The sequence below is a fragment of the Monodon monoceros genome, unplaced genomic scaffold, assembly GCF_005190385.1.
Source record: "Monodon monoceros isolate NGI ecotype Baffin Bay Population unplaced genomic scaffold, NGI_Narwhal_1 Super_Scaffold_17, whole genome shotgun sequence".
Taxonomy (NCBI): Eukaryota; Metazoa; Chordata; class Mammalia; order Artiodactyla; family Monodontidae; genus Monodon; species Monodon monoceros.
Genome location: NW_021703773.1, coordinates 5,360,571 through 5,375,273, shown reverse-complemented (window position 1 = coordinate 5,375,273; position 14,703 = coordinate 5,360,571). Strand labels below are relative to the sequence as shown.

At 52.8% G+C, this 14,703-nt stretch overlaps 1 protein-coding gene across 8 annotated transcripts in view; it reads right to left on the bottom strand.

Annotated features, from left to right (window-relative positions):
* The window catches only part of FGFR1 (fibroblast growth factor receptor 1), a 48,061-nt gene extending 35,484 nt beyond the window's left edge, over window positions 1–12,577 (bottom strand). For all 8 annotated transcript variants that reach the window (XM_029226333.1, XM_029226334.1, XM_029226335.1 and 5 more), the window contains exons 1-2: window positions 12,351–12,577; window positions 4,464–4,642 (exon numbers count right to left, since the gene is read on the bottom strand). In XM_029226333.1, coding sequence (XP_029082166.1) covers window positions 4,464–4,554 — 91 coding nt within the window. In that variant the 5' untranslated portion in view covers window positions 4,555–4,642; window positions 12,351–12,577. The remainder of the gene's footprint in view (window positions 1–4,463; window positions 4,643–12,350) is intronic.
* Window positions 12,578–14,703: the final 2,126 nt, after the last annotated feature.

Here is a 14,703-nt window from a genome sequence, read left to right as displayed (position 1 = left end):
GGGAGGCTGGTTTTCCTGGAGCCCTTATTAAATCAACTTTCCAAGGACAGCCAGAAACTTCAGGCCCTCCCCACTCCCTGAGGAGCATTTGCAGACTGGGGGAGGGGCTCCCGACACACACACACACACACACACACACACACACACACACACACACACACAGCAAAGCCTTTCTAAAGGGCAAAAGCTCTCAGTCAGTGGGAGCAGGGTTTGGGGTAATTTGCTTTAAACTTTTGGGCAAACCTTTTACATACAGAGTCCAGTCTTTTCTGAGGACAACAGCAGCATTGTTATTGAATAATCAGCAGGGCCGAGACTACGGCAATACTTTACATTTGTGAGATACCTTATAGTTTACAAAGCGTGGAGATAGATTCTTCCCTTAGGACTTCAGGTCTCTGAAGACGGTGGGGCCCATGTTCCGCTATCACAAAGCTCAGAAGGGATGATCTAGGAGAAGGGGCTGAACCACGAGAGGGACTGACTCAACCCAATGGGGACCTGGGACCTGATGTCCATCCAAGTCTCGTGGGTTTCCGCTTCTGCGTCCTAAGGCACTCCAAGTCCATCCATGAAACAAGCCCTTTACCACGCGGTGTCTCCTGTGGGGTCCCAGGAAAAGGTACCCACATCTACCATTTATGGCTCATTGACTATGTCCAGGCATGGTTCTTAGAGCTTTGCAGGCATTTGCATGATATTCACAACGACCTTAGAAGGAGATGTTCATTACCAATATAGATTATAGAGTGTCAGAGAGGAGCTTTCCCAACAGCCAACAGTCGGCAAGCAATGGAGCCCAAATCAAAACCAAGGCAGTCCAGGAAAAACATATGCCCACAGACTTGTACACGAACGCTCACAAGAGTTTTAGTAATAATAGCCCAAAGTGTTAGCAACCCAAATGGCCTCCATCAAGTGAATGGATACACATTCTCCATATAATTCCATTATGTGAAATTCTAGAACAGGCAAAACTAACCTACAGTGACAGAAAGTAGATCCGTGGTTGCCTGGGTCCGGTGCTGCAAGGGGGGCTGACTGCAGAGGGGCAGGAGGCAAGTTTGGGGGGTGGTGAAAATGTTTCATATCTTGATTGACAGTTACATGGGACAATGCTACATTTATCAAAACACTTCAAACTGCACGCTTAAAATTGGTGCATTTTATAGAATGCAAATGATACCTCAATTAAGTTGATTTTTTAAAAATGGCAGCGTAACTTCACTCTTCACTGCCACATCGCCTCCTCATAGCCCTCCTCACCTCTCCTACCCGCTCCCTCCTGTTTGCAGAGCGGGACTTTGTCATTTTCAAGACTTTCAGCCCCTTGACTCCACCCTCCATCACTGCCCCGGCTTCCTTTCCCAGTCTGGATGCACAACCAGAAGCTTCAGGACCACCATCACCCCCTCAACCCCTATTCCTTATGTTTCGACCCTTGGATACGATACTCCCTTCCTGCTTACAAGTACCCAGGTCCGAGATGCGTACTATTCACTTTCTCCACCCTCCATCCCTGGGCTGCAAAACGGTTTGTTACAGAAGGTTAAAAAAAATACTTTAGGGTCCACCATAAATTCATATTCCCAAACCTTATCCACCCCTCCTCATTGCCACCTATGCTGTGGCTGACCCAAATCTCTATCTACTCCTCAGAAACCTCCCACTCTGACTCACTCCCTTTACTCGCATCTTGTCTGTGTCTTTAGTCACCCGGAGTTGACATCCAACCTACTTCAACCCGTAGGTTTTTTTTTTTTTAATTAAATTTATTTTTTTGGCTGCAGTGGGTCTTCGTTGCTGCACATGGGCTTTCTCTAGTTGTGGTGAGCAGGGACTACTCTTCTTCGTTGTGGTGCGCGGGCTCTAGGCACACGGACTTCAGTAGTCATGGCACACGGGCTCAGTAGCTGTGGCTCGCGGGCTCTAGGGTGCAGGCTCAGTAGTTGTGGTGTGTGGGCTCAGTAGTTGTGGCACACGGGCTTAGTTGCTTCAGTTGCTTAGTTGGCGCACGGGCTTAGCTGCTCTCCACCAGGGCTCGAACCCGTGTCCCCTGCGTTGGCAGGCGGATTCTTAACCACTGCGCCACCAGGGAAATCCTAAACCTGTAGATTCTATTTCTATAGTGTCTCTGTTATTTTTCCTTCCTTTACAATCCTCCACTCTAGTTCACTGCATTTCTCTAGCTAGACATTCAGAACAACCGTTTAAGCAACTCGTCTTTCTGGCAACAGTGGTAGCAGCAGTAATAACTCCTAACGCTTTGCCTGTCAGTGCTTTACCTGGGTTATCTCACTTAATCCTGTATTACTGCTCCATTTTAAAGATAAGCAAACTAAGACTTCCTGTGTCTGAGTAATTGGTCAAACCAAGTAATGCAGCTATTAAGTGGTGGAGCACGATTTTTTTTTTTAGAATTTTTTAAAAATAAATTTAATTAATTATTTATTCATTCATTCATTCATTTACGGCTGCATTGGGTCTTCGTTGCTGCGCGCGGGCTTTCTCTAGTTGCAGCGAGCGGGGGCTACTCTTCGTTGCAGTGCGTGGGCTTCTCATTGCGGTGGCTTCTCGTGTTTCGGAGCACAGGCTCTAGGTGCGTGGGCTTCAGTAGTTGTGGCATGGGGGCTCAGTAGTTGTGGCTCACGGGCTCTGGAGCGCAAGCTCAGTAGCTGTGGTGCACGGGCTCTAGAGCACAGGCTCAGTAGTTGTGGCACACGGGCTTAGTTGCTCCGCGGCATGTGGGATCTTCCCAGACCAGGGCTCGAACCCGTGTCCCCTGCATTGGCAAGCGGATTCTTAACCCCTGTGCCACCAGGGAAGCCCTGCAGAGCACAATTTAAACCTAGGTCCGCCTGACTTCTTCCTCCCATCCATCCAAACTCAGCTGCCTGAAAATCTGAAAGCTGGATTGTGTCACTTTCCTGCTCAAAACTTTTCAAGACTCCCAGTATCTACCCATTTAGGTACAGTTTCCTCAGCAGGGCATTACAGCTTTCCATACGCTAACTCAGTCCAATTTGTCCAGGCATTCCGTCCCCCGACTACCTACACACCAGGTAAGTTGTTCTCTGTACACCTTATACGTCCTGCCCCAGCACCCTCACTCATGCTGCTCCACCTGGAACACCCTTCATCTCCCTCCCAGGCCCCTGCCCAGCTCTCTGGACCATCTCAATGACGGTGGCTGTCCCTCTCCCCCAGCATTCCCACTGCATTGTGTTATAACTCCACTGCGTGGTTTAAACACGGTCCACCTTGAGTTTAGCTGCCTCTGTGCTTGTCATCCTCTACCCGATGGTGAATTCCCTGTGGGCAGAGATGGTCCCTCCCACTCGGGGTCCCCAGTGTGTTCCAGGTCAGGCCTTGCCTTCAATTCTGTCACTGAATACAACACGAATCTGCCTGCCCCAGCCAGTGCATCTTCTAGAAAGCCCCCCCCACCTGTCCCCCCTTCTCCATCACCCTACAAGAGGGCAAATATCCTCACTCCTCATTCGTCACTCACACAGGTCCTGGCAGCGAGACTGGTGGCCCTTTAAACGCAGCCACCATGTTGTGTGCACACCTGAGCCCTTTACCCACCACCTGCCAACCTCCTCTGCTTCTGTCATCAGCCACTGGGTCACAAGCCACACTACCCTTTGGCAGCAGAAATGCCCAAATATTAGTTCTCAGAGAACTTCGAAAGCTGCCAGGTGTGCTGTACCTGTAATTTCCATGAAGTATTTTCACAAGTCCGGAAAAATCCCATCAGCAGTGGGTACAAGTCTTTTCCGTTACTAATAATCCCTCCGAATTCCCAATAAACTACAGGTGTCTACCAGCGCCTATGCCCCGTAATGCTCCCTGGTTCTCAATCTCTTTGAAATCCCTCCAGCAGTATATCCAAAGCAAACCTCTTACCAGGCCTCCAAACAGGGCCTGTGAGAGATGGTCAAGAAAGACAAAATGGCAGGCACGTGGCCATGATGGCCGACCCTCATAGAAGGTATGTCTTTGGAACAATTTTCTAGAAGCTGGAGGTCTTTATGAAGCTCCCACAACCCTGCACATCCCCTGGACCCCGATCCAAGTTCTAAACCCAAATTCACAGGTCACTCGCACCCACTGCACCGCCCAACCCCATTTTATATACATCATCTAGGTTAGGGAGCTAGCTCTTGGGTCCCAATCAGAAGTTCCTTTTTCAGAAGGAGAAAAGCATAAACCTCCCCCCTGAGCACGTTACCTCTGGCAGATGGATGTCACCAGCCTTCACGACCCAACCTCTGATGAAGCTGGCTGTGTCTGCAGCCAGGCCCCCACCAGCCCAGGTACCTTGGGAGCCTCTCCTACAGTCCAGGAGCCCTCTGCTCCACCTGGGATGGAGCCTTCGCAGTTGACCACATCACGTCTGTCCCAGCCCACCTTGTTGCTGAGGGCCGGGAGCCCAGGCTGCCCCTCGGCCCGCGCCTTACCTTGTTCCGGCAAGGTTGGCGCTGGCCTGGCAGTGCAGTGCGCGGCTGTGACCAGCACAGCCCAGAACAGGAGACACTTCCAGCTCCACATCCCAGTTCTGCAGTTAGAGGTTGGTGACAAGGCTCCACACCTCCATGGAGACTCTGCCGTGGGCTTGATCCTCCTGTGCAAGCTGACTCTGGGGAGAGAAAAAAACCCCGAAAGTTAGGAGGGTCTGCACGGGGGACGAGGGGCAAGGAGAAAAAGAGGGAAGGCATGTTACATGGCCACCCTGCCCACAAGGGTGCCTGAAGCAATAACTTACTCCTTCAGACACAAGAAAGGAACTGTGGTCCAACGGTGAATTCAAGGTTATGCGTCTTAATTAGACCAAGGAGTGGTTCAATTCAGTCCTACAACTATTTATTGAGTGTGGACTGTTTCCCATGTTTGGAAAATCATCAGAAAGTTCCCCGAGGCATGAGCCCCAAGATCATTTGTGCTGGGAAAGCGAACGGCCTCAGGAACGTCTCCCATAGGTGACCTGGGTGTGCAGATGTGACCTCTCCCAGTTTAAGACTTCACTCCCTCTAGGGCACACCAACCCTTCGGTGAGGGATAAAGAGAGATGAGGAATTATGGAAGAAGCCCAGAACTGGGAAATGGGAGCCAGGTGAGATGCTGACCCTCTCTGCACCTACGTGGTGAGGAAGCTGAAATACACCATCTCCAAGGTTCTTTCTTTTTGTCTCTAAAACTGGATGCATCACAGGGACCTCTGGTTCTACCAGCTTCCCTCACAGAGAGAACACAACTCTCACCAGCTACATAAAAAGGGCCTCAGAGTAGGGAGCCGTGAGCTGGATCCAGTTCTCCTCGAGGCTGAGAGGTGACGGCAGATGTCCAACAGAAATGGATCCAGAAGTGGGGAAAGGTCGTGCTGAAGAATAAGGGTTCTTGCAAGGCCTGACTCAAAGATGGCTCGTGCCAGCCCCGGTGAAAGGCACACACTGCGGTCCTTTATCCTTCTCAGGTCCGAATGGGTAAAATTTAAAACAACCCTCCAACGTCTTCAGGATAATGGTCTTTTCCGCTAAACATTTACCAAGTGATAAGACTTTCTGGGCACCGTTTGGGCTACGAGGGGGTGACCCTCTCTGTCTTCCAGGTGGCTTTTGCCCTAAATACTCCAGGGAACCATCCAAGTTATTCAGAGAATCCACTTCCCCGGAACATGCCCTAATGTGGTGCTTCAGCCGGGCCTCCCCCTGAGCCAGACAGGGCCCCTTGTGAGTGAGTCAGGCGCGGCTGGCAGAAAACCCCCCAGATTCTTGGCCTCGTTCACAAGCGCCTGCCAGCGGGAAGACGCATGCACTGCTGCTGCTAGCTCCCTCCCAAGGCTTTCCTGAAATTTTTTAATGATTTCAAACCAAAGGAGAAGTAAACACTTCTATTTTCCTAAATTTAGGAAAGGGACTAGACAAGGCAGAATCGAACAAGTATTTACTGAATACTCACTATGTGCCAAGCATGGACTAAGTAAGATTTTAGACTATAAAACTTCATTTCTTCCCCACTGTGAACTTAAGGGGAGGGGTGGGAATTATTACTGCCCTTTAAGCAACGGGGAAACTGAGACGCAAAGAGGTTAAGTGCTTTGCCCAAAGATGTGCAGTGAGATGGGCAAGGGCACCGGGTCTACATCACCTGGGTTTTCGGATGCCAGAGGCCAGGGTGGGAGGAAACAATAAGGGTGTGATCAAACCTGGCTCTACCGGACGCAAGCTCATTTTCTCCAGAGGGCATCCCTGTGTCACACAAAAGCCATGTAAATAAGGACAGATCCGAGGTGACTCTGGCAATGGGAGAGGCTTTGATTCTCCTTTCCTTTGCTCTAGAGAAAGACCCTTGGAAGCAGCTCATGGATATGCCATCTAGGACACAGGATGGGGCATGATTCCTGGCTGGGGATAGAAGTGATGCTTGCCAGAGGACATCCCAAAACCACATTCCACATCTCATTACATCCCAAAGATACAGCAAATGGATACAGGCCAGTCACCGAGAAAGGTACACCTGACTAAGGACCTAAGTAAATCCCATAGTAATGGCCAGAGTCATGAATGAATGTTTAGTATCCAACAGGAAAGGGTGGTATCATCTCGAGATGATGAAGTTTGTTTGCAAAGGTAGCAGACAGGCAGCTCCCACCACCACTCGGCCGCTCTGTCCCCGAAAAGCCTGTCTACCTCCTCGCAGGTGTGGTCTGCCTGCTGACTGCCCTCTTTCAGCTCTGTGATCAATGCACTTCAAAATAATCTGGCAGCTTCCCTGCAAAAGTCTCTTCCTCTCCTCCCCCCCTGGACCTTGAGTCCCACATCTGTAAAACAAAGGATGTTCAGAAAACCCAGCCCCACCCCCCCGGCCCCCAGGCACCCACTCCTGGAATGAGAAGGGGTAAGCGGGCTCACAATCTATTGTGGAAAACACAGTGACGCGAACTAGTCCCCAGACTATCTGGGACCCTAGGGACTGCCACCTCCCCCTTCACCTCACCTTCTTCCCATTCTACTAATTAATGAATTCTTTAAGTCTCTTAGGAACAGTCTCCTTCCTCCACTGCCTGACAGATGTGACCTGTAGCCCTGCAGGTGCACACAGCAGCCGGCCCCTCAGCCTCTCCCCATCAGTCACGTCTCCTGGGACTGGCAGCCCAGCTCCTGCTCTGGGTGCAGAGGTCCTCACTGGGGAACGAGGAGAGTTGGGGGACACACGCCATCTCACTTATCCCACTTGTCATCAGAGGGAGCTAAAACAGTTGCCTTGCCTACACCACAGGAGGTTACGAGCTTCAAATGGGGGGCATGGGTGAAAGTATCTGCTCTCTCCTCTCTCAAGCCCTAATCAAATGTAAGGAATTATATATAAACATTGTGCTTTGAGTCACTTCTTGATAGCAATCTCAGGAGACTCTGGTAATTGGCAACCAGAGGACATGAACTTCCTGCCTTTACAAAGGCATTTCTCACCATCCATCTTTACAAACCCCACACTCTAGACCTAGCTGTCCCATTAGGTGGCCCCTCGTGGCTACAGAGCACTTGAAATGTGGCCAGTGCGAGGCAGGATGTGCTAGAAATGAAAAATACATACAAGAATGTGGAGCCTTTCATTGATTTTCTTAAACTGATTACATGTTCAAAAGATGATATTCCACATATATTGGGCTAAAGCAAATACATTATAAAAACTGAAACAAACGAATTAAGGAAAATTAATTTCACCTTTTTCTTAATTTCAAACGTGGCTACCGGGCTTCCCTGGTGGCGCAGTGGTTGGGAGTCCGCCTGCCGATGCAGGGGACACGGGTTCGTGCCCCAGTCCCGGAAGATCCCACATGCCGCGGAGCGGCTGGGCCCGTGAGCCACGGCCACTGAGCCTGCACGTCTGGAGCCTGTGCTCCGCAACGGGAGAGGCCACAACAGTGAGAGGCCCGCGTACCGCAAAAAAAACAAAAAGCGTGGCTACTGGAAAAATGTGAGATTCCATGTGGCCTGTGTTACACTGTAGGGGACAGGACAGCTCTGGGCAACCTCCGTGCCCTGCCAAGCGTTTTTTCTTTGCCCTTCCTCTGTCTTCAGCGGGCTCTCTCATTCGCCAAGCCCCACCTCAAACAGCCACGTCCTCTTCTACAAGTCTTTCTTGGGCCTTGGGAGGATCCTCTGAATTTCCAAAAACACCATAGGGTCTCAAGCTCCTTAAGAGCAGGGTCTATACCCAATTAACCTTTGTCAATGACCTTAGCACCTAACACGTACATGGCAGGTGCTGGTACATTTGGGAACTGGAGGCGTAAATGAATGAAACAAAGAGAGGCCGATGGAAATGAAACTGACAGAGCCACGCTTGCAGAGAAGAGGTTGACAATGCCAGAGGAAATCGTCCAGCACTCCTTGTTAGCCAGCCAAACTCGATCTCAAAGCATACCAACCCGGACATTTTCTAAACATCTCGATTCCTCAGACTTGAGGAAGTGACGCCCAAACTTTAATCCCTTTAGACGGGAGTAAGACTTCTTAACAGAAATGGTGGCTTTCCCCAAAAGTGACCAACAATGAGCATCCCTACTCATTGGTGAGAGTGGCAGGACGAGTTCTTAATAAACATCTGAAAAAACACATGCAGCTCAGCTTGAGAAATTGTACCGGCTCCAAGAGAAACGCTAATTCAAAAGTTTTTAGTCTCTGTCAAAAAGAGTGCCCAAATGTCCTTGGGAGTGAGGTATGTAAAAAGCAAGTAGTAATAAGAGAAACCCTAACTGCTCCACGGTAATCTAGGCAGTCTTGCTACTGAAGACAGGATGGGCTTGTGGACCATCACATGCTTGGAGGTGTTCACCCAGGTGAGGGCTATTTACTTGGAGCCCAAACATGGCTTTTTTAATTGCAAGTGGAATGGTGATGAGGAGAGAATTTCTAAGGGAAATGCAAGCTTAGGGAGAAAAGCAACTCTCCTAGCCCACGTCTGGTTTTTAATCCATTCCGGAAACCCCAGAACCTTCTCTGAAGTTCTGCATCTGGACTCCCACCAGTCCCGGGTTCACTCAGACCTTTCCCAAAGCTCTCGGGATGAAATATGCAAGATGTATTTCCCAAGAGGAAATTAAGCTCCTCTTAAGTGATGTGAGGCCCTTTCAGAGCAAGATGTTTGGACCCCTTCTCTCTACCTTCTTTTCCTTCAGCAGCAACAGGCTCAAACTTTCCTAGGAAGCTCTTAACTAACAGCCATTTTGATGAGACAGATTAAACAATGGAGGCCCAAGGAAGCATTCAGAGGCTGCTGAAAGCCCAAGCTCACAGGAGCAAATCTCCTGTTTTAGGGGTCTCGCTCCAGGTTGACACCCAAAAGCAAACAAAGCAAAATCTCATGGACTTTTCTCGGTCTCCATGGCTGGAGTCTACCTACTGGATGCTCAACTCAGTTCTCCAAGCCTCCGGAGTGCGCCAGGAACAAAGCTGGGCCAGGCTTAGGGATGCCTGGAGATGCTCTGATCCTCTTCCTCAAGGCAGGGTGGGGTCAGAGCAACCACCATGCTCCTCTCAATGTCTTCCCGTGCTTCTGCTTCACTTGCTCTTCTAAGGGTGCCTAACGGAACTTTCTCACATCCTCCATGGCCAGGAGCCAGGGAAAAGAAGGACCCAAGACTGCCTACTCTGGAGCCAAAGGAAGAGGTGCCCACTCTGGCCCGAATCCCATTTGTGAAATGCCTCCAAAATGCACATTTCTACGGGCTTGGTCAAAGCCCACAGTGAGAGCACACTATCCAAGTGACTCTCCGCCCGGAGGGCCCTCATTAAAAAGCTGACACTCAGCTATGACTAAGAGTAAGTGCAACAGACGTTTCAAGGAGCTCGTCACCGATGCAGTACACAACCATCCCAGCTGGAGCCAAGCCTCCAGCAGCCTCCCTGTCCCCAGACACCCTGCGCTCCTCCGGGGGTCTGCAGCAGCCCTGGAGCTTCTCCCAACCAACTGGGGGGAAATATGTAAACAAGTCATTAGGGAGGTAGTCCCGTAAGGTAGCTGGGTCCTCTGCAAGGGCTCTCGCTCCGTCACTCACTCGAAGGAAGGGCTATGACCCAGGCTTGGGGGTAATCAGCCAGACAGAGGCATGTCCCACGGGGCCCTGCTACTTAGCTCTTAAACAAGCCTCAGAGAGGAAACCAGGAGCCCGGGCCAACAGGGGAAAATGGCCACTTTCTGCTCAACAGTCTCAAGGCTAAGGTTCTACAATTTAGAAGGTATTCCAAAAAAAGCTCTGGGCCGGAGGTGCAAAGGGCAGGGCACATCTGCAGAGGAAACAGTCACCTTAATTACCATGTCTAGAGAAAGTGCGATTTCATTACAGCCTCCAAACTACTGCCCAAAGGAGGAAACCAGAGAAGTGTTTTCAATTTGAAAGAGGCTGGAAAGGAGAGGGTGAGAGAACAACTCTCCCCACCCTCCTGCAACTTTGGAGCCAGAAAGTGCTTTCCTGCCTCAGAGGTTAGAACCAGAAAAACCCTCCACAGTCCAATCCCTTTCAAACCTGCAGCCGGTACTGACTTGGTAAAACGCCCCACTTCAGTGTCCGGGAGCTGCCGTCCAAAGAACTCCTTAAAAACACCCAGGGAGCGACAGCCCGGGGCCTCCCTCCCACGCCCGGGCCGCTGCGCCCCGGGCTCGCTCCAGGGAGGGTGGAAAAGGGACGCGTGACGCCACCACCGGGCGGCCCGAGACCCGGCGGCGGGCTCCGGACAGGGTCAGACGTTCCCGCTGCTCCAGCTGTAACTGAAGGGAGGAGAATGCAATGCTTTGGTTCCAGAAACTTCCGTCAGGGCCAGTTCTGGGTCTGACCACCTCTAGCAGATGAGATGGGCCACCCCCGAAAAACTTGGCCCCCTCTCCTACGATGCCTCTTTTTCACACGAGCCAGAAAGCACCACCTCCATATCAGATCCTAAATAACTTGGCATCCAGGGCAACTTCTCTTCTCCTCAAATCCCAACGCCTCATCCCCAAGTCTTAAGAAATCTTAAAGAGCGAGGTGGTAAGGCCAAGTTGAAGAATCCCAGTTTTAATCTGGGGGAGGAGGGAGGGAGGAAGAGGGATGTTCTTGTGACTGCGGTGTACCCGTGTGGGGTGAAACGGAACCAGATGCGGCGGCTACATCTGGAAAATGGGGGCGGGGGGGAGTGGTGGGGGAGAAAGACACCGCAGAAACTTTGAAAAGGGCTAAAGCTTCTGGGCCCAGAAAGGAGAAGCAGGCTTCACCGCTCCCCCTCGCCCCCCACCCCCTCGCCCAAAGGCGTCTGGCTGCCTTCACAGGCTATGAGTTAAATGAACTCCGACTACAAAGTCAACAAATTCCTCTGCAAATGAGCGTTCTAGCCCCTCTTCTACTAACCCCAAACATAACGGGAACGCGGAGCGGGGGCAGAGGGTTCTGGGCCCGAGAAGCAACCTGCATCGCAGCCGAGTGAACCGCACGGGACAAAACCCTCATCCCTTCCCCCACCTCCTCGAACCAGATTGGAACTGAACATTCCCCTCCCCCCCCGACCCCATAATGGGGCTTAACATCACCCGCTGGGCGCCCTCCCCTTCCCCAAACTTCCGATCCTTTCAGAGATGGACTAAGTCGAAGATAAGCGCCTCTGGAAAAGGGAATTCCTTTCTCGCTCTCCGCTAAGGCAGATTCAGCCATTTGGTGACGACACCCCCTTAAAACCTATTCGAAGAGAAGCTAACCTACCCCTCCACTTCCTTCCCCCTTCAGGCCCCCAGCCGCCCACCCACCCGCAACTGCGACCCCAGACCTTCCCGGAGGTGGAAAAGGACTTAGAAAGACCCCGGAATTTTAGCGTGCCACCCAAAGCTACCTGCTGGATTGGGGTGAGTCCCCACGGGTGGACTAAAAGGAGATGGAGTGGAATGCGGCGCGCGCGCGCACACACACCCCACCTCGCTGCCCACTCCCGCCCGCCTCCCCAGTCCCAGGAAACCGAGGGCCGCCGCCGCCTCGGCCCCGGCCCTGTCCCTGCCCGGACTCACCGCCGAGCCGCCGCCGCCTCGCCACCTCCCCAGCGCGAGTTGGCGGAAAAGTTGAGCGGCGGGCGGATCGGTGGGACCGGCTCGGGGAGGGGGCGCAGGAGGCGACGCGAGTGGAGGGAAGGGAGGGGAGACAAAAGGGGGGCGTCGAGCGCTGGGGAGGGAGCCGGGGGTGGAGGGGGGCGGGTAACGAGTGGAGGGAGGCGCCGGACCCGACTGGGTTGCGGCCGGGGAGAGCGCGCAGCCGGGAGGCTCCAGCGCCGGGGCCGCTCGGGACGCGGAGCCCGCCCCGGATCCGGGGGCGCCGCGGCTCTTACCTCACTCGGCGTTTCGGTTCCGCCTCTGGAGGGTCCGCCGTGGCTTGTGCGGGCGGGCGGGCGCCCGCGTCCCCGGCTCCGGCCCGCCGCCCCCGGGCTCCACTCGGGTCCTGGCGGGGCCGCGAGAGCCCCACTGCCGGTGCTCGACTCCCAGTGGCGCTCGGAGCTCGGCGCCTCCGGCCCGGGCGGGAACAATGGAGCCGAAGCTGGTGCCCCGGAGGCGGGGCGGGGGGAGGGCTCCGGTCCGCCGCCCGGGATCTCCAGACCCCGTAGCCCCCCTCTCCAGCACCGGGCGGCGGCCCTCACGCTTCTGGCAGCCCGGGCTCCATAGCCCTGCCGGGGCCCCGGCGCCGCGGCTTGCCCGACTGCCGCACTGGTCCTCTGCGCCCCGTGGGGCGCCCCTCGGACCGGAGAAAAGTCCTCGGGCTCCGCCGCTCTTCCAGCTGCGGCGCGCACTGGCGGCCGGGGAAGGCGAGGTCGCCGCAATGCGCTAAGCAGAGTCTCGGTCCTGTCTGGACGTCGCCGCCCAGCTCCGGGCACAGCCCGGGCTCCTCCGCGCGCTGCGGCTGGACCAGAGTTCGGGCTCCCGCTCGCCGCCGCCGCCGCCGCCGCGGAAGCCGCCGCACCAGTGCCCGCAGGAGCGCTCCGAGCGCTGTGCGCCGGCGGGGCGCGAGGACTCGCTCTCTCACTCCCACCCCGCGCTGGTCCCACCTCCTCCTCCTCCCCCTGCAGCTGCCTGCTGGGCCTTGTAGTTTCCGAGCCGCGGCCCCCGAGAAGGGGGAGCGGGCTGAGCCGCCCCGCGCTCCGCTGCTCCTTTCCTGCGGTCTGGCCTCCTTTGGCGCGCGTGCCCCTCCATCTGAGTACCGCCAGGAGCGCGCCCAAATTTCGGGCGGTGGCCGAATGAGCAGTTGTGAGGATGAGGTGGGGAGACGCTGTAGCCCTGAGGTTGCACATGGTAGCATGGGCTTTGGAGTCGCACTGTGTGCCTTGGGGAAACGATGTTCTCGCTCTACATCTCAGTTTTCTCATCTGTAAAAGGGGGATAAGAGTACTTTCCGCATAGAGTTGAGGATTAAATGATAGCCTGGCACATAGTTACTCAGTAAATCCAAGCTGCTTTTATTCATGAGGAGGTCTGCTCCCTCCTCAGACCCTTCACTTTCCCCAGCCACATAGCCTAGGTTTTGTGGTCCAGGGAGCTGGGTTTTGTCAATTCTACGGCACCGTTCTTGGCCTCCAGAAGTATTCAGCCTGCGGAGAACGTTTCGGAAGCAAAGAGTAAGTGAGAGGAGCTGTGGGGGGTGTTGTTGGTTTGGAAATTAATCAGAGCCCACCCAGTGCACACTCCAGTACTCTATGGAACCCGAGGAAAAGTGGCTAAAATGCCCTTTCCCCTGGGTCCTTCCTCAGAGTGGTATAATCTAGTAGGTTCCCTAATCCAGATGGGCATCTGTCCTCCGAGGAACTTCTAAAAAATACAAACTCTTAGACCTGCTCAGACTCGAGGAATCAGGGTGTCCCAAGAAGGAGCAAAGAGGTTTTTTTTTCTACCGCTCACACTGTGTCAGTAGGGGACCACCGGAGGGGTGAGAAGTATGTCATCCTAGGTATGAAAGGTACCTCCATTATGGCCCACTACTTAGGAACTGTTTGATTTTGGACAGGTCATGCATCTGAAAGAAATCAAGGCCTGTTTATATATTTTCCCCCAATTGGTTGGGACTGCCTCACAAAGTTGTCACCAGAATCAAATGAAATAATGGATGTCAGTGCATTCAAAGTGCTAGTTTTGATATAAATAAAGTTACTATGGAAGTTAATGGTAGGGTCTGTTCCCTCATTCTCACCTAACCCACAAGATTCTGGAAGCTCAAAAACTGAATAAGATAACCCCCCTCCACCCCCGCCCCTACCATTTAAGGAAGGGTCTCCAAGTTATTTCTTTTTTTTTTTCTTTCCTTCTTTCTTTTTCTTCTTCTTCTTTTTTTTTTTGGCCATGCAGCACGGCTTGTGGGATCTTAGTTCCCCAACCAGGGATCGAACCTGGCCCTAGCAGTGAAAGTCCTAACCACTGGACCGCCAGGGAATTCTCTCCAAGTTATTTTTTTTTATTGGACTAGCAGGAGAAAGAATAGTGATCACTGTAGTGTCATTCACATAGTAGGAGCTCAATAAATGTTTGTGAACTGACTGAAGAGTAAATAAATAAATATTTATGCAAGTGAAGGAAAATTAAACTAAATAAAAAGCAGGAACTCACATATTTGTGGAGTAAATGGACTTCAGTCATTGTTTATAGGGTTATAAGCCTATCTCTCCGCCCTTCAACCCTTCTGCTCCTGATCAGACTCTA